This window comes from Anas acuta, unplaced genomic scaffold (genome assembly GCF_963932015.1).
Source record: "Anas acuta unplaced genomic scaffold, bAnaAcu1.1 SCAFFOLD_355, whole genome shotgun sequence".
Classification (NCBI taxonomy): Eukaryota; Metazoa; Chordata; class Aves; order Anseriformes; family Anatidae; genus Anas; species Anas acuta.
The window spans coordinates 1-26,050 of record NW_027076074.1 but is presented as its reverse complement, the minus strand read 5'-3'; the positions used below and the strand labels follow the sequence as shown (position 1 = coordinate 26,050).

The 26,050-nt window shown below is 65.3% G+C and overlaps 2 protein-coding genes across 2 annotated transcripts; both read left to right on the top strand.

Moving 5' to 3' along the window:
• Positions 1–948: 948 nt before the first annotated feature.
• On the top strand, positions 949–16,812 carry SP1 (Sp1 transcription factor). Its single transcript, XM_068668396.1, is given in 7 exon segments — positions 949–970; positions 2,657–2,751; positions 3,208–3,781; positions 3,784–4,725; positions 11,973–12,141; positions 12,890–13,089; positions 13,206–16,812. Coding segments are annotated over 7 exon segments (2,322 nt in total). The 5' UTR covers positions 949–963; the 3' UTR covers positions 13,541–16,812.
• Positions 16,813–18,105: 1,293 nt separating this feature from the next.
• Positions 18,106–26,047, top strand: AMHR2 (anti-Mullerian hormone receptor type 2; the record flags this gene model as incomplete). The annotated part of the gene is given in 12 exon segments (XM_068668395.1): positions 18,106–18,684; positions 18,809–18,961; positions 20,338–20,360; positions 20,362–20,521; positions 21,184–21,273; positions 21,505–21,614; positions 22,278–22,502; positions 23,734–23,848; positions 23,935–24,095; positions 24,853–25,000; positions 25,098–25,225; positions 25,988–26,047. Coding segments are annotated over 12 exon segments (1,398 nt in total), but the record flags the coding sequence as incomplete, so codon positions are not given.
• Positions 26,048–26,050: the final 3 nt, after the last annotated feature.

The following is a 26,050-nucleotide window of genomic DNA, read 5'->3' as shown; positions in this document are numbered from 1 at the left end:
GCGCGGTGCGGGATGGCGGCTGTCACCACAGCTCTGAGGTGGCTTTGCAGCGCGGTGACAAGAGGAAGGAGCTCCGGACGGGCCTACAGCACTGTCGCGACACGGCCCGCGATATTAAGGCGGCGGAGACCGCGGCGGGACCCCCTCGGGGCGCTACCGGGACCCGGGGGCCGCCGGCCGAAGGCACAGCGGCGGCCGCGGCCGGGGCGGAGCCAGCCCTAAAATGGCGGCTGTTCCTCCACCTTCCCTGCGCCGTCCCTCCAAGGGCGCAGCCAGGCCGCGCGCCCCGCCTCCCGACAGCACCCATTGGCCAGTTTGAGACCGTCCGCCTCTCCCATTGGCGCGCAGCCCAACGGCGGCCACCGCCTCCGAGCGCCGGTTGGCCGCGACTCCCGTCACTTTGCGAGCCCGCCTTCCTGGGCGGACGGAAACGAGGAGCCCATTGGCCGCGAGGCCCGCCCGTCACGCCCCCACCCCGCCTCCCTCACATCCCCCTTTTCCTATTGGCTGCCCCGCGCGCCCATCACACCGCCTCCCCCGCCGCCTCGGCCGCTCCCATACGGGGTCTCCCCGCGAGCCCGCGCGGCCTCCCATTGGCCAATCCCCCTCCCCTCTCCCCCCATTGGCCCCCTCCCTCCTCCCCCCCCCCGGGGCGTGGCGGCGGGGGCGGCGCGCGCGGCCTCCCTCCCCCCTCCCCCCCCGTTCCCCCTCCTCCCCCCCCCTTCCCCCACCCCGCCCTCCTCTCCCATTGGCCGGCGCCGCCGTCGCTCAACCACCCGCGGCGCCTCCCCATTGGCCGGGAGGGGCGGAGGGGGCGGGCGGCGGGGCCGGGGCCGCGGCGCGCGGCTCCCTCCCTCAGCAGCCCCTCGGCGGTCACCGGCGGGGTTAGGCCGCGGCCTGAGCGCGCCGGGCGCGCACCGCCCCCCCCCCCCCCCACCAGCTCCCCGCCCCCCCCCCCCCACCATGAGCGGTAAGGACGGGACCCGGGAGAGCAGAGGAGGGGGGTGTGGGGGTGGGGGGGGTGCCGGGAGGGGGGCTCCGAGCTTCGCTTCCCCCGCCCAGCCCCGCTCGGAGGGGCCAAGAGGCGGCCCCGCCCCGCGGCCGGGCCCTCCGTTGAGGCCGGGCCCCCGTTGAGGCCGGGCCTCGGCTCAGCTCGGAGGCCTCCGGGAGGGCGTGGGGGGGGGGGGGGGGACACGCACGGGGACACCCCCTTTCGGGGGGGGGGGGAGGGACCTGGGTGGGGAGGGGAGGGGAGGAGGAAAAGGGGGGGGAAAAGGGGGTGGGGGGGGGAAAAAAGGGGGTTGGGGGGGCAAGGGGGGGAGAATTGGGGGAAGGGGGGAATGGGGAGGGGGTGCAAGGGGGGTTGGGGGGGTAAAAGGGCGTTTGGGGGGGTAATAGGGTCGAGGGGGTAATGGGGTTTTGGGGGGGTAAAAGGGGGTCGGGGGGGTAAAAAGGGGGGTAGGGGGGGTAATAGGATCGGGGGGGTAAAAGGGGGGTTTGGGGGGAGTAATAGGGTTGGGGGGTAAAAGGGGGTTTGGGGGGGCTATGGGGGTAGTGGGGGGGGCAGGAATGGGGGTCCCAGGGTTTCGGGGGGAAATAGGGAGGGGGTAAGGGGGGTTAGGGGAAGGGGGGGGCAACGGGGAGGGGATAAGGGGTTAGGGGGCTCAGAGGGGGTCCGGGGGGCAGAAGGGGTCGGGGGGGGGTAATGGAGGCAGCGGGGGGGGGGCAGCAATAGGAGAACCGGGGGTTGGGGGGAGGCAGTGGGGAGGGGGCAGCGGGGTCCGGGGGGGGCAGAAGGGATCGGGAGGGGGGGCAGTGGGGGCAACGAAGGGGGGGTAGAAAGGAGGATCCCGGGGTCCGGGGGGGTAACAGGGAGGGGGCGCTGGGGTTCGGGAAATAGGGGGGGCACCGGGGTTTGGGGGGGTGGGCAGGGGGGTTCCGGGGGGGCAGGGGGGTTCCTGGAAGGGGGGGGGGGAACAGCGGTGGTTTGGGTTTTTGATGCGAGGGGGGGGGGCCGAGGAAGAGGACACCGGGGTTTGGGGCGTGGGCGCTGGGGTTTGGGGGGGGCACAGACAGCGGGGAGGGGGCGATTGCGTGGGGGGGGGGGATTTTTAACTGGGGGGGGGGCGAAATCTCCTCGGGAAGGGGCGAGGCACGGGGGGGGGGGGGCGTTGTGTAGGAGGGCGCAGGCAGCGAGGGTTTTGTTGCGGGGGGGGGGGGGGGATTACGAAGCCTTACGGCGGAGGGGGGGGGTGCGGGGGGGGGGGGGCATCCTGGCCGAGGAGGCTCCCGGAGGATCCCCGGGGGCTGGAGCTGCCCGGGGGAATCCCGGGGGTGGATCCCGGGGGGGTGGGGGGCGGGGGGCGGGCTCCCGGTCAACGGGGAAGGGAAAGGGGAGGCCCGGGGCGGCCCGGGGGGGGGGGGCAGGGAGTGCCCCGAGCCGGGGGGGGGGAGGAGCCGGAGCCTGGAGCTGGGCTGGGGCCACCGCCTCTTCCTCCTCCTCCTCCTCCTCCTCCTCCTGCCCCGCTCTTGGCAGCACCCACGCCCCCTCCCCTTCCCCTACACCCCCCATTTTTTTTTCCCCGTGCCCCCCCCCCGCAAATCCCCGCTGCCCAGCCATGTTTCTGACTCCCCTTTTCGCCCCCCCCCGGCACAGACCAGGAGAGCCCCGATGAGATGGCAGCGGTGAAGCCCGAGAAGGGCGAAGGCGACGGCAGCAGCGACGGCAGCACGGCCGGCGCCGAGGGCCAGGTGAGCTCCAGACCCCCAAAACCCCCCCCAAATCCCCCCCCCAATGCTCCCAGTGCACGCCACGGCCCCGCCAGCGGGGCGGTTCCCCGGGGGGGGGGGCGGAGGAGCCGTCTCTTGGCTCCCTCCCTCTCCTCCCGCGGGGTTTTGCTCTGTGGGTTCAGGCTGTCCCTGCCTGACAGCCCGCTGCTGCCTGGCAGTTGTATTTTTCCGCCTGTGGGTGGGTTTTCTCAGGAAGGAGTGTTTATCTTTTCCAAGCACGCTCCTCCCTCCCTTCTCTTTTTTTTTTTTTTTTTTTCCCCATTTATTTATTTATTTATTTTATATTTTTTTTTTAATTTTCGGCCTGCCCACGGCGCCGCCTCCTTCCCCCTTAACTCCTCCTCCTTCCTCCTCTCTCCTCCTCTCTTCTCCTCCTTCCTCTCTCCTCTCTCCTCCTCCTCCTCCTCTCCCTCCCAGGAGTCGCAGCCCTCCCCGCTGGCCCTGCTGGCCGCCACCTGCAGCAGGATCGAGTCCCCCAACGAAAACTCCAACAGCTCCCAGGGCCAGCAGGGGGGGAGCAGCGAGCTGGACCTGACGGCCGCCGCCGCCCAGATCGCCCAGTCGGCTAACGGCTGGCAGATCATTTCGGCCGGCTCCAGCACCCCCACCTCCAAGGAACAAGGCAGCAACGGCAGCAACGGGAGCGGGGACGCCTCCAAAAGCCGGCCGGTGAGCGCGGGGCCCTACGTGGTGACGGCCGCCTCCAACCTGCAGAACCAGCAGGTGCTGACGGGGCTGCCGGGCGTCATCCCCAACATCCAGTACCAGGTCATCCCCCAATTCCAGACCATCGACGGGCAGCAGCTGCAGTTCGCCACCACCCCGACGCAGGTGAACGTGCAGCAAGATGCCTCCGGGCAGCTCCAAATCATCCCCGGCACCAACCAGCAGATCATCACGAGCCGAGCGGGCACGGGCAACCTGATCGCCATGCCCAACCTGCTGCAGCAAGCCGTCCCCATCCAGGGCGTGGGGCTGACCAACAACACCCTCTCGGGCAAACCCAATACGTGGCCAACGTCCCCGTGGCCCTCAACGGCAACATCACCCTGCTGCCCGTCAACAGCGTGGCCGCCAGCCTGGCCCCCACCTCGCAGACCGTCACCCTGAGCGGTTCGGGCTCTCCGGACAGCAGCTCGCAGCCGGCCACCTCGGGCACCGCCAGCAGCTCGGCCAACGGGGCCACGTCCCACGCCAGCTCCGGCTCTTTTTTCACCACGGCCAACAGTTATTCGGCCACCACCACCACCAGCAACGTGGGCATCATGAATTTTTCCACCGGTTCCACCGTCCAAGCGCAGCAGCAGCAGCAGCAGCAACAACAGCAGCAGCCTCAGCGGGCCAGCAGCGTGCCCAGCTCGGACTCCCTGCAGAGCCCGGTTTCGGGGGTGGCGTTGCAGCCGGGGCAGCAGAAGGAAGGCGAGCAGAGCCAGCAGCAACAGCAGCAGCAACAACAACAACAGATCCTGATCCAACCGCAGCTGGTCCAAGGGGGGCAGACGATCCAAACCCTGCAGACCGCCCCGCTCTCCGGCCAGCCCTTCGCCACCCAGGCCATCTCGCAGGACGCCCTGCAGAACCTGCAGCTCCAAGCCGTCCCCAATTCGGGGCCCATCATCATCCGCACCCCCACGGTGGGGCCCAACGGGCAGGTGAGCTGGCAAACCATCCAGCTCCAAAACCTGCAGGTGCAGAACCCCCAGGCGCAGACAATCACCTTGGCCCCCATGCAGGGAGTTTCTCTGGGCCAGACGGGCAGCACCAGCACCACCCTCACCCCCATCGCCTCCCTCCCCAGCGGCACCGTCACGGTCAACGCCGCCCAGCTCTCCTCCGTGCCCGGCCTCCAGACTATTAACCTCAGTGCCTTGGGAGCCTCCGGGATCCAGGTTCACCAGCTGCCGGGGTTGCCCCTGGCCATCGCCAACGCCGCCGGTAAGTGCCGCCGGAGCCCCCGGGAGGGGGGATAAAACGGGAGGAGAAACCTCACGGGGTCACCAAGCTGGAGCTGGGCAAGTGGCTCAGGGCCCGTGGTGGCCCCTCGGAGGGGAGCAGCGAGGCTGTGCTGGTGGCTTGGTGCTGAAAGTGATGGTTTGGGGTAGAATTTGGGTTTTTTTTGGGGCTGAGCAGGTGCAAAGAGAGCCCAGGAGGTGGCTGCGTGTGGGGAAGGAGAGGAAAGGGGAGGAACTTTTTGAGGGGAGGAGCGGTGGGGGCTGGTGCAAAGCCCTGACACCCCCCCAGGGGTGTGGAAAACACCCCGGGGAGGGCAGGGGGTGTGGGACTGGGCCCCACGGAGACCCCAGCCCTGTAGGACACGGGGAGAGGCAGCGAGTTCAGCCCCCACTGCCCTCCCCCAAGAAAAAAAAACCACAGCCAGGCCCTGGGGAGTTCCCTCGAGCTGCAGCTTTATATTTAGCCCCCAGCTGGGCGCCGGGGCAGGACGGCGCCTTCCCCTGCCCCCCCTGCTCCCCCCACTCCCCCAAAGGCTCTCCCCCCACCCCAGCCCCCGCAGCTGCCACCTGGGAGCACCAAAACGGGGCCGAAACCGCTCCCGAAACAGCTCCGCTCGCTCCTCCGCCGGGCAGGTTTCATTTTTAAGCTCCTTTTCCTGCTTTTTGTTTTATTTTCCACCCCCCCACACCCCGTTCTGGCTGCTCCTGGCCGACAGCACCAGAGCCTGGCTCTCTGCGGCGTTATTCCACGAGCTGGGGGTGAGCCCCACGTCCCCGAGCCTCACCACAGCACCTCGAGCTCTGTCCTTTTTTTTGGGGGGGGCTCGTTTTTTTGCCCCCCACCCATTTTTCCGGGGTCCCGAGGGCGCCGTGCGGGCTCTGAGCACCTCCTGCCTGCTGTGGTTGTGGCTGAGCCTGGCTCTGCCCCCGGGGGTGGAGCAGGGAGGATCGAGACCACCCACCCCAGCTCCCCGCCGCCTCCTCTTCCTCCTCCTCCTCCTCCTCTTCCTCTTTTATTTTTTTGCTCGTTTGGGGTTTTCCGTGCTCCCGGCGGGCTGCAGACCTTCTGGGTCTCTTTTGGTGACCCCTTAAACTGATCCCTGGTGGCATTTTAAGGCAGCAGCTTCCTTCAACCCCTCGCCTGCTGGTCAAATGTCCCCAAATTTTCCATGCTCGGACGGGGTTTTTAGGAGCAACCTTTGTCTTGTGGGGGCGAGGCAGCTCCCGGTGTTGTGCGTGGAATTAGCCCGGTTCTGGTAATTAGCCCGGTGCCGGTAATTAGCCCGTGGCGTCCTGCTCGAGCCGCCGCCTCCTCCTCGGCGCTCGCTGGGCTGTGAACTGGGAGGTGCTGGGAGTTAACTGGGAGCTTGGCGGCCCTACTGGGACGGCATCCGGCCCGACAGGCCCCGCAGCCGGCTCGGCACGCCGGGGAGGGGACGGCCCCGCTGGCCTCGTCCCAAAATCCCGCGTGGTGCCACCGTGGTGCCGCCGTTCCCCGAGCCCAGCGGGTACGGGGACGGCATTGGGGTGAAAAAAGGAGGTTTGGGGTGGAAAAAGGAGGTTTTGGGTGCTGGGGGAGCGCCGGGTGCTGCGATACTTGGGTGTCTGCCCCCTGTAGGGTCACCGATTGTCACCCCGGTGCCGGGAAGGGGACGCTGTGTGTCCTGCCTGGCTCTGTGGGGTGGGGGAGCCTCGGAGAAGCTCGCGGTGCCGCGGTTTCTCTTCCCCTTTCGAGCTGGTTGTAGGGGAGGAGGAGCAGAGGGAGTTCTCGGTGTCCTCGAGCCGGGTGGCTCGGCCCCAAATCCTGGTCCCTGCCCTTCTCCAGCCCCCGGCATTGCCCCCACAGCTCCGGGGCCCTCCCTGGCCCCACCATGTGCTGGGCAAGCAGCCCTCATCCGAGGCCCCGGCCTCGTGTCCAGCAGCTGAGCCCTCGGGGGGGGCTTCTCCAGCCCGGGGAGGGTCCCTCGGCCACGTGGCTCCTTTGGGGACGTGGAGAGCAAGGTTTTGGGGTCACTCTGTGCCAGCCACGCTGCCGTGGCACCACGTTATCCCACTGCCGACCCTGGTCTGGTGGGTGAAGACCCAAGCAGGCGGCTGTCCCCACACCTCGCACGGATCCTGCTTGTCCCCGGGGCACTGGGGGACATCCCAGGACACCAAGGGACAATCCAGGACACCAAAGGACTGGCCCCACTGCGGTGAGCTCCCCACCAAACCCCAAATCTCGCCCACCCCGGGGCCTTTTGGCAGGAGCAGCCCCGTTCCCAGGCTCTGGCCGGCGCTTGGATGGGGGCTCGTGGCTGAATCCCGGCATTAAACCCCACAAGAAGAGGAAAAAACCCCACAAGGACGCTTTGGGAAAGGAAACAGCCCGGATGAAGGATGTAACCCCACAAAACCGGGCTGCCAAACACAGCCCCGCTCCCAGGCCGTGCTCCCGGGGCTGTTGGCAGGCAGCGGGGCTGCCACAGAGACCCCATTGTCCCCCGATTGTCCCCGTGTGCAGCTTTGTGGCAGGGCCTGGCTGAGCTGAGCCATCCCCAGGGCATGGGGGAGAATCAGGACCCATCCCGAGCCAGCAAGCCCAGGCAGGATCTGTCCTCGGGGCGCTGGGATTGTTGTTTTTTTTTTTCGCTCTCCCCCCCCCCCTCCCCCCGGTGACGTCAACATCAGAAAATAATTCAGTTGTGAAATTTCCTCCTCCAAACCCAAACCCGAAGCTCCCTCCTGGCTTCCTGGGCTCTGTCCTCGCCCCCATAGCGAGCGGGGCCGGAGGGGGGGGGCACACGGGACCTGTCGGGGGGGGGGTCCTCAGCCCTGTCGCGATATCCCACGGGGCTGCGACCCTTCTGGGGGGCTCCTGCCCCCTATAAAGCCACTGTCGGCACAGCGAGGGGCTCGGGGGTGGCTGTGTGGGGCGGCCCTGCTCTTCCTCTTCCTCCTCCTCCTCCCCGCGGTGGTGGGATTGGGAGCATACTGGGGCGGTGCTGGTTGGACTGGTTGGGTGCTGCGCACTGGGCACCCTGCCAGGGAGCTTCCCCGCCCAGCTTGGGGCTGGCTCACGGCACTGCCCTCGTCCTCCCCTTCCTCTTATTCTCATCCTCCTCTTCCTCTTATCCTCATCCTCCCCTTCCTCTTACCCTCGTCCTCCCCTTCCTTTTATCCTCGTCCTCCCCTTTTTTGCCCTCTCCTCCCCTTTTTCGCCCTCTCCTCCCCTTTTCCCCTCGCAGCCGCTCCGAGGACCCCAAATTTCATCTCCCCGTGCCAGGAGGGTCTCAGGGAGCGGCTTTCACTTCGTCCTGGCTGCTTTACAGCCCCCCAGCTCCCCGGTCTGTTTTTTGGGGCCTCTCCTTGTCCCCCTGGCACGGGCACAAATCCCCCGTTGTGGCTCGGAGGCTGGGACGAGAGGAGGAACCCGGAGGCTCAGGAGCGGGGATTTCCCCTCTCTGCAGCCTCTTTGGGTGTGCCCCGTTCCCCCTCACGCACCATTGAGGACGTTTTTCCTTCCCTTTACCCCCCCCGCTCTGTTTTGGTGCCATTTGGTGCAGGATTCGCTGTGCCACGGGGTGAGGCGCTCCGGCAGGGCCACCCCTTGGGCACCGGGGTCCCGGCTTTGGCAGGATCAGAGGCAAAACCCCAATTTGGTGGCAGCTCCGGGGGGGGAATTGGGAGCTCGGAGGGGCTGCGTGGTTGGGTTTGCAGCGTGACAAAGGTGCTTGGTGGCTGCTGGGGGACAGGAGGTGACAGCGGGCTGAGCCAGCAGCTCCGTGCCCGGGGTGTTCCTACAAGGAAGCGTCACCGTGACGCACAGAAACCGCCTCCAATTAAAGGTGGTGCAAAACTCACCCCCTGGCTTCACAGCTCGCTAAATCCAGAGCCTGGCACGGCCACTCGGGGTCCTGCAGCCCGACCCGGGACCTCCTGGTGTCCCCAAATTTGTCCCCAAATTTGTTTGTTGTTTCCACGAGCGGCTCCCGCTGCAGCCCAGCTCCTTTCCCAAATCAGCCGGGAGATGAAAGGAGAGAAAAACTCAAAGGAGATAAAAAAAAAACGAGGGGCCTGCCTCTGAAAACGCGCTCGGTTCCGTCTCGTTGTCTTCCCTCCGTCTGGAGGATGGTGCTGGGGTGTTTTGGGGAGGTCGGGCTCTGCCCGAAAATCCTCTGAAGGAAAGGAGGAGGAACCGGGGAGGGCTGCGAGCCCCGGCCTTCAGCCTAAAGCTGCCTCTGGAAACTTCACGGTGCGCCTGGGAGATGGTTTCTGGGCTGGGGGGGGGGATTTATCCCCCCAAAAAGCTGGTTTCTGGGGCGTGGGGGGGATTTTTTCCCACCCCAGAAGCTGTTTTTTGGTGCCTGGTGGCAATTTAGCCCCCCCCAGAAGCTGTTTTCTGGTGTGTTGCAGCGATTTATCCCCCCCAGAAGCTGATTTCTCATGCATGGTGGCGATTTTACCCCCCCAGAAGCTGGTTTCTGGTGTGTGGAGGTGATTTTTGACCCCCTGGGAGCTGATTCCTGGTACATGGGGGTGATTTATCCCCCCCCAAAACCTGATTCCTGGTGCATGGGGGTGATTTCCCCCCTCCCTTTCCTCTCGGCAGGGCTGCAGCTGCCCAGGCTGCAGCATTTACACAAGACCCCATTTTCCCCCAGCTCCTCCCTCCTCCTGTCCCCCTCCCGGGGTCACTTGGGGTGGCTCCAAATCCTCCCTCCCCGTGCCCGCGGGGGCATTTCTCCCCCCCCCTTCCCCTTTGCTAAATAAAAACCACTCAACCCCAGCGGATTTTTCCCTCCGACGAGCGGCCAGAAGACAAGCAGCACCTTGTCTCGGGGACGTGGCAAGCAAAAAAAAACCACAGCAGGGCAGCCACAGGAGCAAAACGGGGGCAGCCCCTCGCAGGCAAGTCCCTCCTGGCCCAGGGTTTTGGGGTTTTCACCCTCACCCCCCCCCGGCTCCTGCTCCTCATCTATTTTCTCAGAGCTTCATTGACCCGAGCCTGGACTGGGGCCTTGGCAGCCCCCAGAAAAGCTTAGAAATCATCGATATTAGTGGAGATAATAAACGTAAATTATCCAGCTGGCCAAGTTTTCTCCTGAAGCTGCAATATTCCGGAGGTTTCGTCGCGTCCCGATCCGTGAAGAATGGAGCGCGTGCGTCCGGGATCCGTCTCCTCCTGCCTTAATTTATTTCCACCCTAATTAGATGCCAGCCATAGATTACCAGGAGGAAGGCTCCGGCTTTTTCCCCTCCAGCAGACGATAAAACGCTGCGTGGGCTTCAGCCTGATGGAAGCTGGAAGCGGATCCGAGGTTCCCGTGCTGGATTCTCCCCCTCTGTGGGGGTTTTTTTGGGGGGTGCCGTGTGTCTCCCCTTCGTTTTGGCAGCAGCTCTCCCAGGACGGTTTGTGTGCGATGGGAAATCTCCGAGCTGGTGGCTACAAAATTATCTGGAGGCTTGGAAAGGTTGAAAATAAAACCAAACCCCAGCTCTGGGCAAGCTTCTTCCCCCCCCGGATAAGTGCAGGTGCTGGTGGTGAGCATTGCAGCCGCTCGGCTGCTCTCAGCTCTGATTTTTTTGGGTGGTTTTTCTTCTTTTTGGAGCCTCTCCGGGGCACCACTGACACCTGCTGGTAAGGGAGCTCGGCCCCGAACCTCGCCGGGCTGTGAAATTCCCTTTGGGGTGCAGGAAGGGCCCCGGTGTGCCACCTCCTGCCTGTGGCACGCTGCCTGGAAAAAAAAAACAACAAAAAAAAAAGGATTTTGGACCAAATTTCGCAGCTGAAGGCACTGCAGAGAGGAGCTGGAGCCGGTCCTCGCCCCTGCCCCTTGTGGGGTGAATTTGGGTGCTGCCACGTCCCCGATGTCCCCAGCAGCCTCTCGGTGACAAACCCATCCCCGCATGGCTCCGTGCAGCCCCAGCGGGGTTTTTTTTTTGGGGAAGGACCAGCCCTGATGGCATCGGGAGAGGATTTGGGGGCAGAGGAGCAGAGCACGGCGCCGTCTGCTCCGGGGAACGAGGCCACACGTGTCCCCGCACGTGTCCTAGCTCGGCCCCGGCACCACCGATCTCCACCCCGGATGCTGCACGCAGGAAATCTGGGAGGAAAGAGGCGAATTTGGAACAAACCGAGGATGCTCCGGTTTGGCTGGCGGCGTCTTCTCGGCCCTAAATCTGCCGCCAGCCCGCTTGGCATATGTTAATTGCTGCTGAAAAGAGATTACTCAGCCCGCCGGCCCCGCGCCCGCGTGAAGACAATCAAGCAGCGGAGCTTGAAGGGAAATAAAACCCCGGCGAAATGCGCGTGGGGCTGGGGGGGGGAGCAATTAAGACGCCAGCAGAAGCCATAAAACGGTGATGAAAACTGATGGGCTTCGAAACTTCCCCCCCTTTTACCCCCCCCTATCCCCAGTACGGGTGGTTTATGGCTCCGCGGCTCCGAGGGTTTTTTTTCTAATTGGGAATTGCTCCCCGAGAGGATTTTTCAGCTTTTTCTCTGTCTTATTTGTAATCCCAGCAATTAACGGGGCGCGTGCCGGCCCCGTCTGAGCTGCTGGGAGCTGCTGAGGGCCGATTTATTCATCGCTGCATTTTGGGGGGGGATTTTGGGGGGGGGTCTCGCTTCTTCTCCGGGTGTTTGCTCCCCTCGCTTGTTGCTTTCCTCGGGTTTAACGCAGGGAGGTGTTGGGGAAGGGCGAGCCGGCTCGCCTAGCCCACAAATCGAGGGGAAAAGAGGCGATTTAGGGGAAAAACAAAAAGAGAAGGCGCATCCCGGAGCTGTCTGCGGGGAGAGGAGCGGGCGAGCGGCCCCGGCTGGGGAAGGTGAGGACGGGAGGTGATGAAATTTGGGTGCAGGAGGCAGCGATGCCCTTGGTGTTGTTCAGCCCCTCGCGTTATCGCTGCCCAGCTGGTTGGCACTGCCGGGTTTACATTTTTTTGTGTGTTTTTTTTCTTTTTTTCTGAGCGCAGGGAAGCGAAATAGCTGAAATATTTGGCAGGTGGCGGCCGTGGCCGTGCTGGGAACCCGGCTCCTGCCTCGGGCGGGCACGGGGAGGGTGCAGGGGGGGCGCTGGGATTCCCAGAGCTCAAATCCCACGGGAATTTCCAACCTCCCCCCTGCTCCTTCAAGCCTCCAAGGCGAAGGGGATGAACCTCCGGGCTCCGTGGCTGCTGCGGGGAGGGTTTGAAGGTTTTGGGGACGTGCCCGGAGCCCCCTGTAAGCTCTCTCCTTCCCCGCAGGTGACCACAGCGCCCAGCTGGGCCTCCACGGAGCCAGCGGGGACGGGCTGGGCGACGACAGCGCGGCGGTGGAGGAAGGGGAAACCAGCCCCGACCCCCAGCCCCAGCAGGGCCGCAAGGTGCGGAGGGAAGCCTGCACCTGCCCCTACTGCAAGGACAGCGAGGGAAGGTAAGGGGGGGGCACCTTTAGGGCTTTAGGGACGGGTCTCGGGGGTGCAAGGTGAATCCTGGTCACCCAGGGGTGCATGGCACGGCTGCTCCCCTTCGTTTGGGGATGGGTTTTTTGGAGAATCACAGAGTTGTAGGGTTTGGAAGAGACCTCGAGAGCTCATCGGGACCAACCCCCCCCTGCCCAAGCAGTTCCCTCCAGCAGGCTGCCCAGGGAGGCCTCCAGACGGGCCTTGAAGATCTCCAGAGAAGGAGCCCCCCCAGCCCCCCTGGGCAGCCTGTCCCAGCGCTCCGGCACCCTCTCTGTGAAGAATTTCTTTCGCCTGTTGGTGCGGAACTGCCTGGGCTCCATTTTGTGGCCGTTGCCTCTTGTCCTGTCCCCACAGACCTCTGAAAAGAGCTTGGCCAAATCCCTCTGTCCCCCACCCCTCAGGTATTTACACACATTGATGAGACCCCCCCTCAGTCTTCTCTTCCCAAGGCCGAACAGCCCCAGGTCTCTCAACCTCTCCTCCCAGGGGAGATGCTCCAGGCCCCGTCTCACCTCCGTGGCCTCCTCAGGACCCTTCCCAGACCATCCCAGTCCTTTTTTTTTTCCAGCAGTGCTGGGAACGGGGGAGCACAAACCCTGATGACCCTTCCCAGGCCATCCCAATCCTTTTTTTTCCAGCTGTGATGGGAACAGGGAGGGCGCAAACCCCGATATTTGGTCTCGTTTGGCACCGCTCTAACCCCTCGTCCTCTTCCAGGAGCTCCGGAGACCCGGGGAAAAAAAAGCAGCACATCTGCCACATCCCGGGCTGCGGCAAGGTGTACGGCAAAACCTCGCACCTGAGGGCTCACCTGCGGTGGCACACGGGCGAGCGCCCCTTCATCTGCACCTGGATCCTCTGCGGGAAGCGCTTCACCCGCTCCGACGAGCTGCAGCGGCACAAGCGCACGCACACGGGTAGGGCACCCAAAACGGGGGCTACACCCCCCCCATCCCCTCCCTAAATGGGTTTTTAGGGGGATAGAACCCTTGAACACCCCTTTATGACCCTTTTTTTGTCTCCTGGTTTGTAGGGGAGAAGAAATTCGCCTGCCCGGAGTGCCCCAAGCGCTTCATGCGCAGCGACCACCTCTCCAAGCACATCAAGACCCACCAGAACAAGAAGGGCGGCGCGGCCAACAGCGTGGCCATCAACGTGGCCAACGTCGCCGCCACCGCCGTCCCCCTGGACGCTGGGGGGGCCGCCGAAGGCAACGGGGGGGCCACCCCTTCGGCCCTCATCGCCACCAACATGGTAGCCATGGAAGCCATCTGCCCCGAGGGCATCGCCCGCCTGGCCAGCAGCGGCATCAACGTCATGCAAGTGGCCGACCTCCAATCCATCAACATCAGCGGCAACGGCTTCTGAAACGCCCCCCCCTGTCCCCCCCCCAAAAAAAAAGCCACCGGTGGCACCGCGGGGGACACGGAGGAGCCGGCGGCGGCGACGACGCGCTCAGCACGGGGTCGGGGGACACCCAAAATGTGCCCCCCCCACCCCTCTCCCCTCCTCCCCGGCATCGCAGCCCGCCGTGAGCTGGCCGAACTCTCCGGGGCCCGGTGACCACGCGCGAAGGCCAGAGCTATATATATATATTTTTTAATTTTCGGCTTGATCCTCTTATTATTATTATTTTTCCTCCCCCCCCCCGCCCTCCTTTCCCCTCCTTCCCCTCCCCGAGGTTGTCCGTCCCCCCCCCGTAGCTAGCCTTCGATGCCATCATGCCTTTGGTAAAAAAAAAAAAGCATCCGATCGTTGGAATACATTTTTAGCAAAAGAAAAGACACAAAAAAAAAACACAAAAAAAGCAAAAAAAAGAAAAAAAAAAAAAGAGGGAGAAAAGAAAAAAAAAAGGAAAGAAAAAAAAAAAGATTCTATATTATTATTATATATATAAAAATATAAAATGTCTTCGTTTTGAGAGAGGAGAGGTTTTGCTGCGACCATGGCTTGGTCCCTTTGATGCCTTATCTCGGAGCAGGTTGCCCCCCCCCCAAACCCCCCCCCGGGGACGGGGCCCAGCCCCCCCCCCCCTGTTCCTTGCTGTAACCCGGAAAAAAAAAAGAAAAAAACAACAAAAAAAAAATCACAACCAACCCCAAGTCTTTTTTTGTACGCTTTGCTTTTAGGTTCTTTGATTTCTTTGTAATTATTTGGGTGAGGTTTTGCTTTTTTTTTTTTTCTTCCCCCCCCCTCCTGCCCCTCCTTCCCTGGAAGTTGTAATTTTTGGGTTGTGCCCGAGAAACCCTTTTTCCCCCCTTTTTTTTGTTGTTTTATCCCGAATTGTAAATTTTTGTGCAGGTTCACTCGAGCTGTCAGAGAGGGGCTGGGACCCAGGAAGGGGCTGGGGGGGGGGGGGGGGACACGGGCTGGGGGGGGGCCCTCGGCGACCTGAGGAAATGCATTTTTTTGCCATCCTCAGTCCCAGGAATGCCGATAACCCCCCCAAATCCGTGCCGGGGGGGGGGGTTTCCTCCCCCCTTCCAGCTGCACTTCCTTGAGGCTTGCAGAAACGGGTGTTAGAAATGGGGATGATTGGGGAAAACCCTGTTTTTTCCCTTTTTTTTTCCCTTTTTTTGCTTTTTTTTCCTTTTTTTTTTCCCTTTTTCTTTTTTTTTTCCCTTTTTTTTTTTTTTTTCTTGCCCCCCCCCCCCCGCCTGGCTTTTCCCAGCCCCGCTCGCTCCCCTTCCGTTCTTCCTCCCCCACCCTCCTCTTCCTGCTGCCCTTCCCCTCCCTCCAGCCAGGAAGGAGCCCCCGGGGGGGGGCTCGGCTCCCTTTGCCCCCCCCCCCCAGAACCAGGTGGGGGGGGGCGCGGAGCTCGAGCACCCCCAGTCCTGAGGCAGGAGCTTTTTGGGGTGAAATCTCCTTGTTTCTGAGCAGAGTGGGGACGGAAGGCGAGGAGCAGGTGTGGGGGGGGGGGGGACACCCCTGGGAGCCCCCCCCCGGAGGTGGGAGCTGCCCCAGTTTGGCAGTGGGAATGGTTTGGGGTTACTGGGGGGGGGCAGGAAGGGGCCGCGGGCAGCCCCCGCTCCCAGGGCTGAGCTCAGGCTTCCCCCTCCCTACCCATGCATGGGGGGGGGGCATTTTTGGGGGGCTTTTTGGGGAATAATTTTGTGTCCCCCCCCCAGGACCACCAGGGGACTGCGCTCAGCATCACCCCGTGCCCCCCCGCCCCCACCCCTGGCCCCATCCTCGCTTTTTGGGGTCTGCCCCACAGCGGGGGGGGCCCTCCCAGAGCTGGGAACCCCCCCCAAAATCCATTTTGGGCCCCCCCCCGGGGCTAGGAGGGGAGACAGCCAAACTGTGAAGCTCTTACCCTGGGTTTTTCTCTTTTTTTTTCCTTTTTTTTTTTTTTTTTTTTTTTTAAATTAAAGCCCTGCAGGGAGGGAGGAGGCGAGCGAGGCCCCCCCCCAACACACACACAACCCCCCCCCCCCCTTTTTCTCCCCCCCGCCCCCCCCCCCCTCTCTCGATATTATATTTTTGCATTTGTATATTTTTATATAGGAAACTTTACGCATTTGTATTTTAATAACCGGTGAAGCACTATGAGGCCCCCCCGGGCCCCCCCCCCCCACCCCCCCCCTTGATACTGGAAGCTACAGAAAATCGATAGAAAGCAGAATTTGGTTAATTTAAGCCTTGATTTATTACCCCCCTGCCCTTGGGGGGGGGGGGGCACCACAGCCCCTGGGACCCCCCCAGCACCCCCAAAGTGCCAACCCCGTCCCGTGGCCCCCCCCCAAGATCCATCGGGGGTTTTGCCCTCGGGTTTTTTGGTGTCCCCCCCCCCCCAGGCTGTGGCAGCACCCCGGTGATGTGTCCCCCCCCCCCCCTTTTGTGTCCCCCCCCCTCGTCCCTTTTTGCTTTTTGGGGCTGATGGAGCTTAATTTTCCTATGGAAACGCGGCCGGCAGCGAGGAGATGCTGGGGGCCCCCCCCCCATTATTTTGGGGTCTTGGGGGGGGGGGAATTTTGGGGTGGGGGTGACACCCCCAGAGCCCTCGGTGCTTCCATCGCTGGGGAGGGGGCAGCTGGACCCGGTCATCCCAGTTCGTCCCAGTTTGTCCCAGTTTGTCCCATTGAGGCTCTGCGGCACCCAGTGCCCCCCCCCAGGGGCTTAGAGCCCCCCCCCAAAACAGCCCCCCCCACCCCCCAAAATGCCTCCGGTGACCACGGGGAGCAAAACGTGCCTTGATCCTGAGGGGGGGGGGTCCTTGGGGGGGGTGGGGGGGGTCCAGCTCCCACCCCACCGCTGTCCACCCGAGGTTGGGGTTTGGGGGAAAAAACGGGGGTTTTGGGGCCGCCCTGCCAGCTTTAACCACCCGGGACGAGGGGGGGGTGCAGGATCTGGGCCCGTGCCCCCCCCCCCCGCTGGCAATAACCCCCCCCCCCCCCGTGCCCGGACTGTTCCCTCTGGCCGTGGCCGTGCTTTTTCTACTCCGGTGGCCGCCGTCCCGAGCCCCCGTTTTCGAAAAGTGCTATTTTTTTGTACAAAGAGACTAGATGAAAATTGTAGTTTTTTGGCTCCTTTGTAAAAAACAAAAACAAACAAAAAAAAAAAGAAAGACGACGGAAATAATAATAATAATCCGGGGTGACCGACTTCTTTTGTAATAAACACGAGTCGCTGGCGTTGTCTGGACAGTCTGCGGGGGCGTCACTCGGGGCGCGGGGTTGGGGACAATTTGGGGACCCTGGGGACACTTTGGGGACCCTGGGGACAATTTGGGGCCACCTTTGGGGTCCCTGGGCTACCTTGGGAACTATGGGGCCACTGAGGCCACCTTGGGCTCTGTGGGGTCACCCTCAGGCCAATTTTGGGGACCCCGGGGCCACCTTGGGGACCCTGGGGCCACCCCAAGGCCGAATTTGGGATCCCTGGGGCCACTTCGGGAGCTTTGGGGACAATTTAAGGCCACCTTTGGGGTCCCTGGGGCTACTTTGGGGGCTATGGGGCCACTCGGAGGCCACTTCGGGATCCCTGGGGCTACCCTGAGGCCACCTTTGGGGACCCTGAGGCCACTTTGGGATCCCTGGGGCCACCCTGAGGTCACCTTTGGGGACTGGGGCCACTTTGGGGACCATGGGGACAATCTGAGGCCACCTTGGGCTCTGTGTGGCCACCCTCAGGCCAATTTTGGGGACTCTGGGGCCACCTTGGGGACCCTGGGGCCACCCCGAGACCAACTTTGGGATCCCTGGGGCCACTTTGGGAGCTGTGGGGACAATCCGAGGCCACCTTTGGGACCTTGGGGCCACCCTGGGTACTACGGGACCACCCTGAGACCATCTTTGGGGACTCGGGGGCCACTTTGGGGACCCCGGGGACACTCTGGGAGCTGTGGGGCCACCCTGAGGCCACCTTTGGGAACTCTGGGGCCACTTTGGGGACCCTGGGACCACCCTGAGGCCACCTTTGGGGACTCTGGAGCACCTTTGAGGACTATGGGGCCACTCTGAGGCCACCTTTGGGTTCTGTGGGGCCACCCTAAGGCCACCTTTGGGGACCTTGGGGACACTTTGGGAACTGTGGGGACACCGGGGCTACCTTGGGGACCATGGGGCCACTCTGAGGCCAACTTTGGGATTCTTGGGGCCACCCTGAGGTCACCTTGGGGAACCCTGAGGCCACTCTGGGAGCTGTGGGGCCACCCTGAGGCCACCTTTGGGGACTCTGGCGCCACTTTGGGGACCCTGGAACCACCCTGAGGCCACCTTTGGGTTCTGTGGGGCCACCCTAAGGCCACCTTTGGGGACCTTGGGGGACACTTTGGGAACTGTGGGGACACCGGGGCTACCTTGGGGACCATGGGGCCACTCTGAGGCCAACTTTGGGATTCTTGGGGCCACCCTGAGGTCACCTTGGGGAACCCTGAGGCCACTCTGGGAGCTGTGGGGCCACCCTGAGGCCACCTTTGGGGACTCTGGCGCCACTTTGGGGACCCTGGAACCACCCTGAGGCCACCTTTGGGGACCCTGGGACCACCCTGAGGCCACCTTGGGGTCCCTGGGGCTACTTTAGGGACCTTGGGGCTACCTTGGGGACAATGGGGCCACCCTGAGACCACTTTTGGGATCCCTGGGGCTGCCTTGAGGTCACCTTTGGGGACCCTGGGGCCACGCTGAGAACTGTGGGGCCACCCCGAGGCCACCCTGGGGTCCTTGAGGCCACCTTGGGGCCCCTTCGGTTCCCATAGGAGCCCCCCCCCAACCCCAAAAAGGGGAAACTGAGGCAGGGATCTGCATGGCGACCCCCCCCCCAATTTACCACCTCCAGCTAAACTTTGGGGGGGCCATCCAGGGGGTGTGTGTGGGGGGGGGGTTGCCCAGCCCCCAGCCCCCAGCCCCGCTCCTCCCCATTGCGGGGGCTGCCCCGTGCCCCCCCCCTCGGCCCCGAGCCTTCATCCCCCTCCTCCTCCTCCTCCTCCTCCTCCTCAGCCCCCGCACGCATCCTGCCAGCTCCCTGCCTGCGGCCGGAGGCACCCATGGGGCTGGCGCCGGGACCACCAGGTGGGTGCTGCCCCCCCCCAAGGGGATTTTTATTTTTGGGGGGGGTTATTATTTTTTTTGGGGGGGGGTTGGGAAGAGCCATCCCCGTGTCCAACCCCAAAAAAACCCCGATGATGTCCCCTAGGTGCCAACCTGAGCTGCGTGTCCTACAAACACCCCAGCGTGCGGGGCAGCCTGGGGGGGGGGGGCACCCAAGGGGGGGCCCCCAGCACCGTTCGCTGCCCCCCCCGGCAGTGCTGCATCGGCATCTGGAACCGCAGCCAGGCCCTGGTGCAGGGTGAGGGCAATGGGGGGGGGGGGAGAAAAGGGGCTGGGATTTGGGATTGGGATTTGGGATTGGGACTGATCCTTCCCTGGGGGGGGTTATGGGGAGGGAAGGGGCTGGGATTTAGGATGGAATTTGGGATTGGGATTGATCCTTCTCTGGGGGGGGGTATGGGGAGAGAAGAAAGGGGCTGGGGGCCTCATCCTGCCCCGGGGGGGTATCATGGGGGGAAGGGGCTGGGATTTGAGGCTGGGATTTGGGATTGGGATTTGGGGATGGGATTTGGGGTTGGGACCGATCCTTCCCTGGGGGGGGTTTATGGGGAGGGAAGGAAGGAGCTGGGGGCCTCATCCTGCCCTGGGGGGCTTTATGGGGAGAGAAGGGGCTGGGATTTGGGATTGGGATTTGGGATTGGGACTAATCCTTCCACGGGGGGGGTTTATGGGGAGGGGGGGGGAAAGGGCTGGGGGCCTGATCCTGCCCAGGGGGTATCAGGGGGGGAAGGGGCTGGGATTTGGGGCTGGATTTAGGATTGGGACTGATCCTTCCCTGGGGGGGTTTATGGGAGGGAGGGAAGGGGCTGGGGGCCTGATCCTGCCCGGGGGGGCTTTATGGGGAGGGAAGGGGCTGGGATTTGAGACTGGGATTTGGGATTGGGATTTGGGATTGGGACTGATCCTGCCCCAGGGAGGGTACCGGGGGGGAAGGGGCTGGGATTTGGGGCTGGGCCTGATCCTTCCCCGGGGGGGGGTTATGGGGAGAGAGGAAAGGGGCTGGGGGCCTCATCCTGACCCAGGGGGGGCTTTATGGGGAGGGAAGGGGCTGGGATTTGGGACTAGGATTTGGGATTGGGATTTGGGGTTGGGACTGATCCTTCCCTGGGGGGGGGGTTATGGGCAGGGGGGAAGGGGCTGGGGGTCCGATCCTGCCCTGGGGGGGGAGCGCTGGGGATGGGAGGGGGCCAGGGCTGGGGGCCGGTGCCGGTGCTGCCCCCTCATCGCAGCTGGGTGGGGGGGGGGGGGGCGGGGGGGGGCCGGGTCGGTTCCCAGCTGCCGCCTGACCTTGGCCTTGAGAAGTGGCTACAGCGGGATGGAGCCCAGCGGGGGGGGGCAGGGGGGTCCCGGGGATAGGAGGGGTCCTGGGGGGTCCTGGGGACAGGAGGGGGTCCCGAGGGGGGGGTCCCAAGGGAGGGGGTCCTGAGGACAAGAGGGGTCTTGGGGGGAGTCCCGGGGACAGGAGGAGTCCCGGGGGGGGTCACAGGGGGGGTCCTGGAGACAGGAGGGGTCCCAGAGAGGGGGGGGGGGTCCCAATCTGGGGGTCCCAAGCCGGTAGAAAAGGGGGGGGGTCCCTGGGGGGGGAATCCCCGGTGACGTCACCGCTGTCCCCAGGGTGCTGGGGGGGCGGGGGGGGCCGCCTGCCCCTCTCCTTGGTGCGCCCCCAGCCCCGCCGGCCCCCCCGGGGCCGCCGTCCTCGTCTGCCTCTGCCACGGCCACCTCTGCAACGGCAACGCCAGCACCAGCGGGGGGGGCCCGGGGCTGGGGGGGCTGGGGGGGCCCCCCCCACACGGCCCCGGTACTGGGGGGGGCGCTGGGAGGGTTCCTGGGGGGGGGGCTGGGGCACATAGGGGGGAGTCTGGGGGGCTGGGGGGGGGACACGTGGGGGGTGGGGGATGCGGGGGGGGCTCAGAGGTGGGGGGGTGGGGGGGGCATATGGGGGGGGCTTGGAATTGGGGGGGTTGGGGGGGCCATAGGGGACCCATGGGAGATGGGAGGCACAAGGGGGGGTTCAGAGCTGGGGGGGGCCGGGGGGGGCCCATAGGGGACACAAGGGAGATGGGGGACCCGAGGAGGGGGGGGGCTGGGATCTGGGGGGGGCTGGGGGGGACCCATGGGAGTTGGGGGACCCATGGGGGGGGCTCATTGCTGGGGGGGGGGGGACACACCCATAGGGGACCTCAAGAGCTTCAGGGGACACGTGGGAGGTTGGGGGGGGGGGTGAAGACCCACGGGGGGGGGGGGCTGGGGACCCAATTTTTTTTTGGGGGGGGGGGACCCTGAGGGTGACCCATCACATAGGGGACATCCACGGGATGAGGGGACCCAGGGGTGGCCCCAAAGCTCGGGCACTGGGGTGCCAGGCTGGGGTGGGGGGGCCCTGGGGTGGGGGGGGGAGTCCTGGGGGGGGGGTCCTCGGGGGCGGGGGGGTCGCGGTGTCACCCCCGTTTCTGTCCCCAGCCCCCGGCCACGTGGCACCCGCGGGGACCCTGTGGCTGTGGGGCGCGGGCCCCCTCCTGCTCCTCTTCCTCGCCTGCCTGGCCCTGCTGGGTAGGGCTGGGGACAGTTTTTGGGGGTGGGGGGACACCCGGGGGGGGGTCCTGGGGTTCTGCGTCCCCTTGGGTGCCCGTGTGTCCCCCCCGCTGTGTCCCTGGGGGTGGGTGTCCCCTGGTGTCACCTCCCGGTGTCCCCAGGGTGGGGGGGTCACTGAGTGTCCCCAGGTCCTGCACCCTTGGGTGCTGTGTCCCCAGGGTCCCCACTGTCCCCCTGTCCCCATCCCAGGGCTGCGACGGGCGAGGGCGCAGACGAAGCGCCCCCCCCGGGGACGTCGGGGACTTGGGGCCCCCCCAGAGCCCCCCAGCCCAGAGCTGCCTGCGCTGCGCTTCCTGCAGGTGGGGGGCACCCCCATGGGTGGGGGGGGGGCACCCACAGGGTGGGGGGGGGCACCCATGGGTGGGGAGCAGTTCGGGGGCGGGGGGGGGCACAATGAAGCCCAGGACTGGGGAGATTGGGGCTGGGTGACCCTGGGGCTGGGGGCACCCATGGGTGTCCGGGGATGGGGGTCCCTGGGCGCGGGGGTCCTCAGGGGTGGGGGAGTCTGTGGGTGCCCAGGGGAGAGGGGACCGGGGGTGGGGTTCCAGGGGCTGGGGACACCCATGGGGGATGGGGGATCCCTGGGGTGGGGGTGCCAGCACCCATGGGTGCTTGTAGCTGGGTGACCCCTGGGTTCATGACACCCATGGGTGCTTGGGGATGGGGGATCCCTGGGCTTGGGACATGCATGGGACTGGGTGACCATTGGGATCAGGACACCCATGGGTGCTTGGTGATGGGGAATCCCTGGGGTGGGGGTGCCAGCACCCATGGGTGCTTGTGGCTGGGTGACCCTTGGGATCAGACACCCATGGGTGCTTGTGGCTGGCTGACCCCCGGTCTCACAACACCCACGGGTACCGTGCGACCTGGGCTTCCCATTGGGAATCCGGGCACCGGACGGCTCCCCGGCGACCCGAACCGAACCGGTGGCACCCATGGGTGCTGGGGGGGGGCCGCAGGTGCTGCAGGCGGGGCGCTTCTCGGCGGTGTGGCGGGGCACCCTGCAGCAGCGGCCGGTGGCCATCAAGGCGTTCGCGGCGGGGGCGGCCGGGCGCTTCGCGGCCGAGCGGGCGGTGCACGCCTTGCCCCTGATGGAGCACGACAACGTGGCCAGGCTGCTGGGGGCACGGGGGGGCGCGCCCTGCGCCCGGGGGGGGCTCCTGGTCCTGCAGCTCTACCCCGCCGTGAGTGGGCACCCATGGGTGCTGGGTTAAAGGGGGGGGTGGGGAGGGGGTGGGGGGAGTGGGAGAGGGGGGGTGGGGAGGAGGTGGTGGGGGTGGGTGAGGTGGGGGGGTGGGGGATGGTGGGGGGGTGGGGAGGGGGTGTATGGGTGTGCAAGGTGCTGGGGGGGTGTGCAAGGTGCTGGGGGGGGCATGGGCTGCTGGGGGTCGTGCATGGGTGTGCAAGGTGCTGGGGGGGTGCTTGGGATGATGGGGGGGTGTATGGGTGTGCAACATGTCGGGGGGGTGTGGGGTGATGGGGGATGTGGGGTGATGGGGGGTGCATGGGTGTGCAAGGTGCTGGGGGGGTGCTTGGGATGATGGGGAGGTGTATGGGTGTGCAAGGTGCTGGGGGGTGCTGGGGGGGTGTGCATGGGTGTGTAACAGGGCCGGGGGGGTGCATGGGCTGCTGGGGGTCATGCATGGGTGTGCAACACAATGGGGGGGCGCATGGGTGTGTAAAGTGCTAGGGGTGTGGGGGGTGCTGGGGGGTGTGCATGGGTGTGCAACACAATGGGGGGTGCGTGGGTGTGCAAGGTGCTGGGGGGGTGTGCAACGTGCTGGGGGGGGCATGGGCTGCTGGGGGTCGTGCATGGGTGTGCAAGGTGCTGGGGGGGGTGCTTGGGATGATGGGGGGGTGTATGGGTGTGCAACATGCCGGGGGGGGGTGTGGGGTGATGGGGGATTGTGCATGGGTGTGCAAGAGGCAGGGGGGGTGCATGGGCTGCTGGGGGTTGGGCATGGGTGTGCAACACAATGGGGGTGTGTGCAACATGCTGGGGTGTGCACGGGTTGCTGGGGGTGTGTGTGCATGGGTGTGCAACACAATGGGGGGTGCATGGGTGTGCAACATGCTGGGGGGAGTGCATGGGCTGCTGGGGTTTTGTACAACATGCTGGAGTGTGCATGGGTGTGCAAGGTGCTGGGGTGTGCACAGGTTGCACGGGTGTGCGTGAGTTGCTCAGGGTGCACGTGGGGATGCACCGGCTGCTGGGGGTGTGCAAGGGCTGCTTGGGGGTCCCATGGGTGTGCAAGGGCTGCTCGGGGAGCACCCCCACGTGCAAGCCCTGCCGCAGGCACACGCAGCCATACCCGAGCTGCAGATTTGAGGGGGGGCTGCAGGCCGGGCTGCGCACCCACGGGTGCCACCCGCGGCCCCGTCCCCATCCCCGTCCCCGTGTCCCCGTGTCCCCAGGGCTCCCTGCGCCACTTCCTGCGCCAGCACGTGGGGACCTGGGCGGGCAGCGTGCGCCTGGCGCTGTCGCTCGCCCGCGGCCTCGCCTTCCTGCACCAGGAGCTTTGGCGCGACGGTCAGCACCCCCCTGCACCCCCCCTCGGTGTCACCTCGCCCCCACCCCCGTGACATTTCTGTGTGTCCCCCCCCCGGGTCTCCCAGGCCTGTACAAGCCCAGCGTGGTGCACCGGGACCTGAGCAGCCAGAACGTGCTGGTGCGCGAGGACGGCACCTGCGCCATCGGGGATTTTGGGTTGGCGCTGGCGCTGCCACCCCGCGCCCAGGCTGGCACCGGCGGGCACCGCGCCGTGCCCATCCGCAAGGTGACGGGGACGGGGACGGGCACCGGGACCCCCCCCCTGTGCTGAAATTTGGGGTGGGGGGTGAGGGCAAGCACGGCCCCGGTGCGAACAGGGAGGTGGTGGGTGTGCAAGGTGGCCGTGCAAGGTGGAGCTGCCTGCATGTGCAAGCACGGCCCTGGTGGGCGTGCAACAGGTGCAGGAGGATGTGGTGCACATGCAAATTGTGAGTGTGCAAATTGTGCATGTGTATATTGTGTGATTTGTGCATGTGCAAATTGTGAGTGTGCAAATTGCACATGTGTATATTGTGTTAATTGCACATGTGCAAATTGTGCGTATGCAAATTGTGCATGTGTAAATCGCGCATGTGCAAATTGTGCAAATTGTGCGTGTGCAAATTGTGAGTGTGCAAATTGCACACATGCAAACATGGCCCCAGTGCAAGCTGCACCCACCTGCGAACGTGGCGCTGGTGCAAGCTAGGGCCTGGTGCACGCATGGCCCTGGTGCAAGCACGGCCCCAGTGCAAGTATGGCCCTGGTGCATGTGTGACCCTGGTGCACACCCACCTGTGGCACTCGTGCAAGCATGACCCTGGTGCAAGCATGGCCCTGGTGCAAGCATGCACTTGGTGCATGCACGGCCTTGACGCAAGCACAGCTGCAGTGCAAACACGACCCTGGTGCAATCATGACCCTAGTGCATGCACGCCCCCGTTGCACGCCCGCCCGTGGTGCTGGTGCAAGCACGAGCCTGGTGCGAGCCGCGTGTGCTGCAGGCGGGCACCCAGCGGTACCTGGCCCCCGAAATCCTGGACGAGAGCCTGGACCTGCGCTCGTGGGGCCGGGCGCTGCGGCAGGCCGACGTCTACGCCCTGGCGCTGCTGCTCTGGGAGATCCTCTCGCGCTGCCAGGCCCTCAGCCCCGGTGAGCACCCTTGGGTGCCCCCCCCCCCCCCGCTGTCCCCCAGGACCCTCTCCTTGCCCCCCAACCCCCCCGGTGTGTCTCCCCCCTTCCCCTCCAGGTGCCCCCGTGCCCGAATTTCGGCTGGCGTACGAGGCCGAGCTGGGTGCCAGCCCCACGGCGGCGCAGCTCCGGCGTTTGGCCGTGGACGAGCGGCGGCGCCCCCTCATCCCCCCCGCCTGGCACCAGGTGAGACCCCCCCCAAACTGCACCCATGGGTGGGGGGCACGGGGGGACCCCCCCCTTCGGCGGTGCCCGTGCATGGGAAGGGCCCCGCAGGGTCCTGTAAATGGGGGGGGGGTCCCTAGGGGGACCCATGGGTGCTGTGTGCCCGCTGGGTGACAGCACCCAAGGGTGCCCCAGGGGGGGGTCCCTGTTTGGGGTCTCTGCCTTGGGGTGTTCTGGGGGTGTCTGGGGTGCTCAAGGACTTGGGGGGGGGTCCCTATCCAGGGGGGCCCATGGGTGCTGTGTCTGCAGTGGGTGCCCACACCCAGGGGTGCTCTGGGGGGGTCCACACTTGGGGGTCCCTGCCCGAGGGGTGCCCATGGGTGCCCAAGGACTGTGGGGGGGGGTCCCAGGGGTGCCTGGGGGTGCCCGTTGGGTGACAGCGCCCAAGGGTGCCCCATGGGGGTCCCTATTTGGGGGTCCCTGGGGGCACCCATGGGTGCTGTGTCCCCAACGGCTGCCCATGCCCAGGGGGGTCCCAGGGGGGTCCCCACTTGGTGATCCCATCCCATGGGTGCCCGGGGGGGGGGTGCCCACACACAGACCCCCCCCCCCACCCCCACATTCCCCCACCCATGGGTGCCCAAGGGGGGGGGTCCCTAGGGGATGCCTTTCACCGGGTGGTTCCCTGCACCTACTGGGGGGGGGGGGGGTCCCAAACTTTTTTTGGGGGGGGGTCGCCCACCCTAGTGGGTGCCCCCCCCTGAGTTCGGGGGGGGGGGGCAGCCCCCAGGGGCCGTGCAGGAGCTGCTGGAGGATTGCTGGGACCCCGACCCCGAGGCGCGGCTG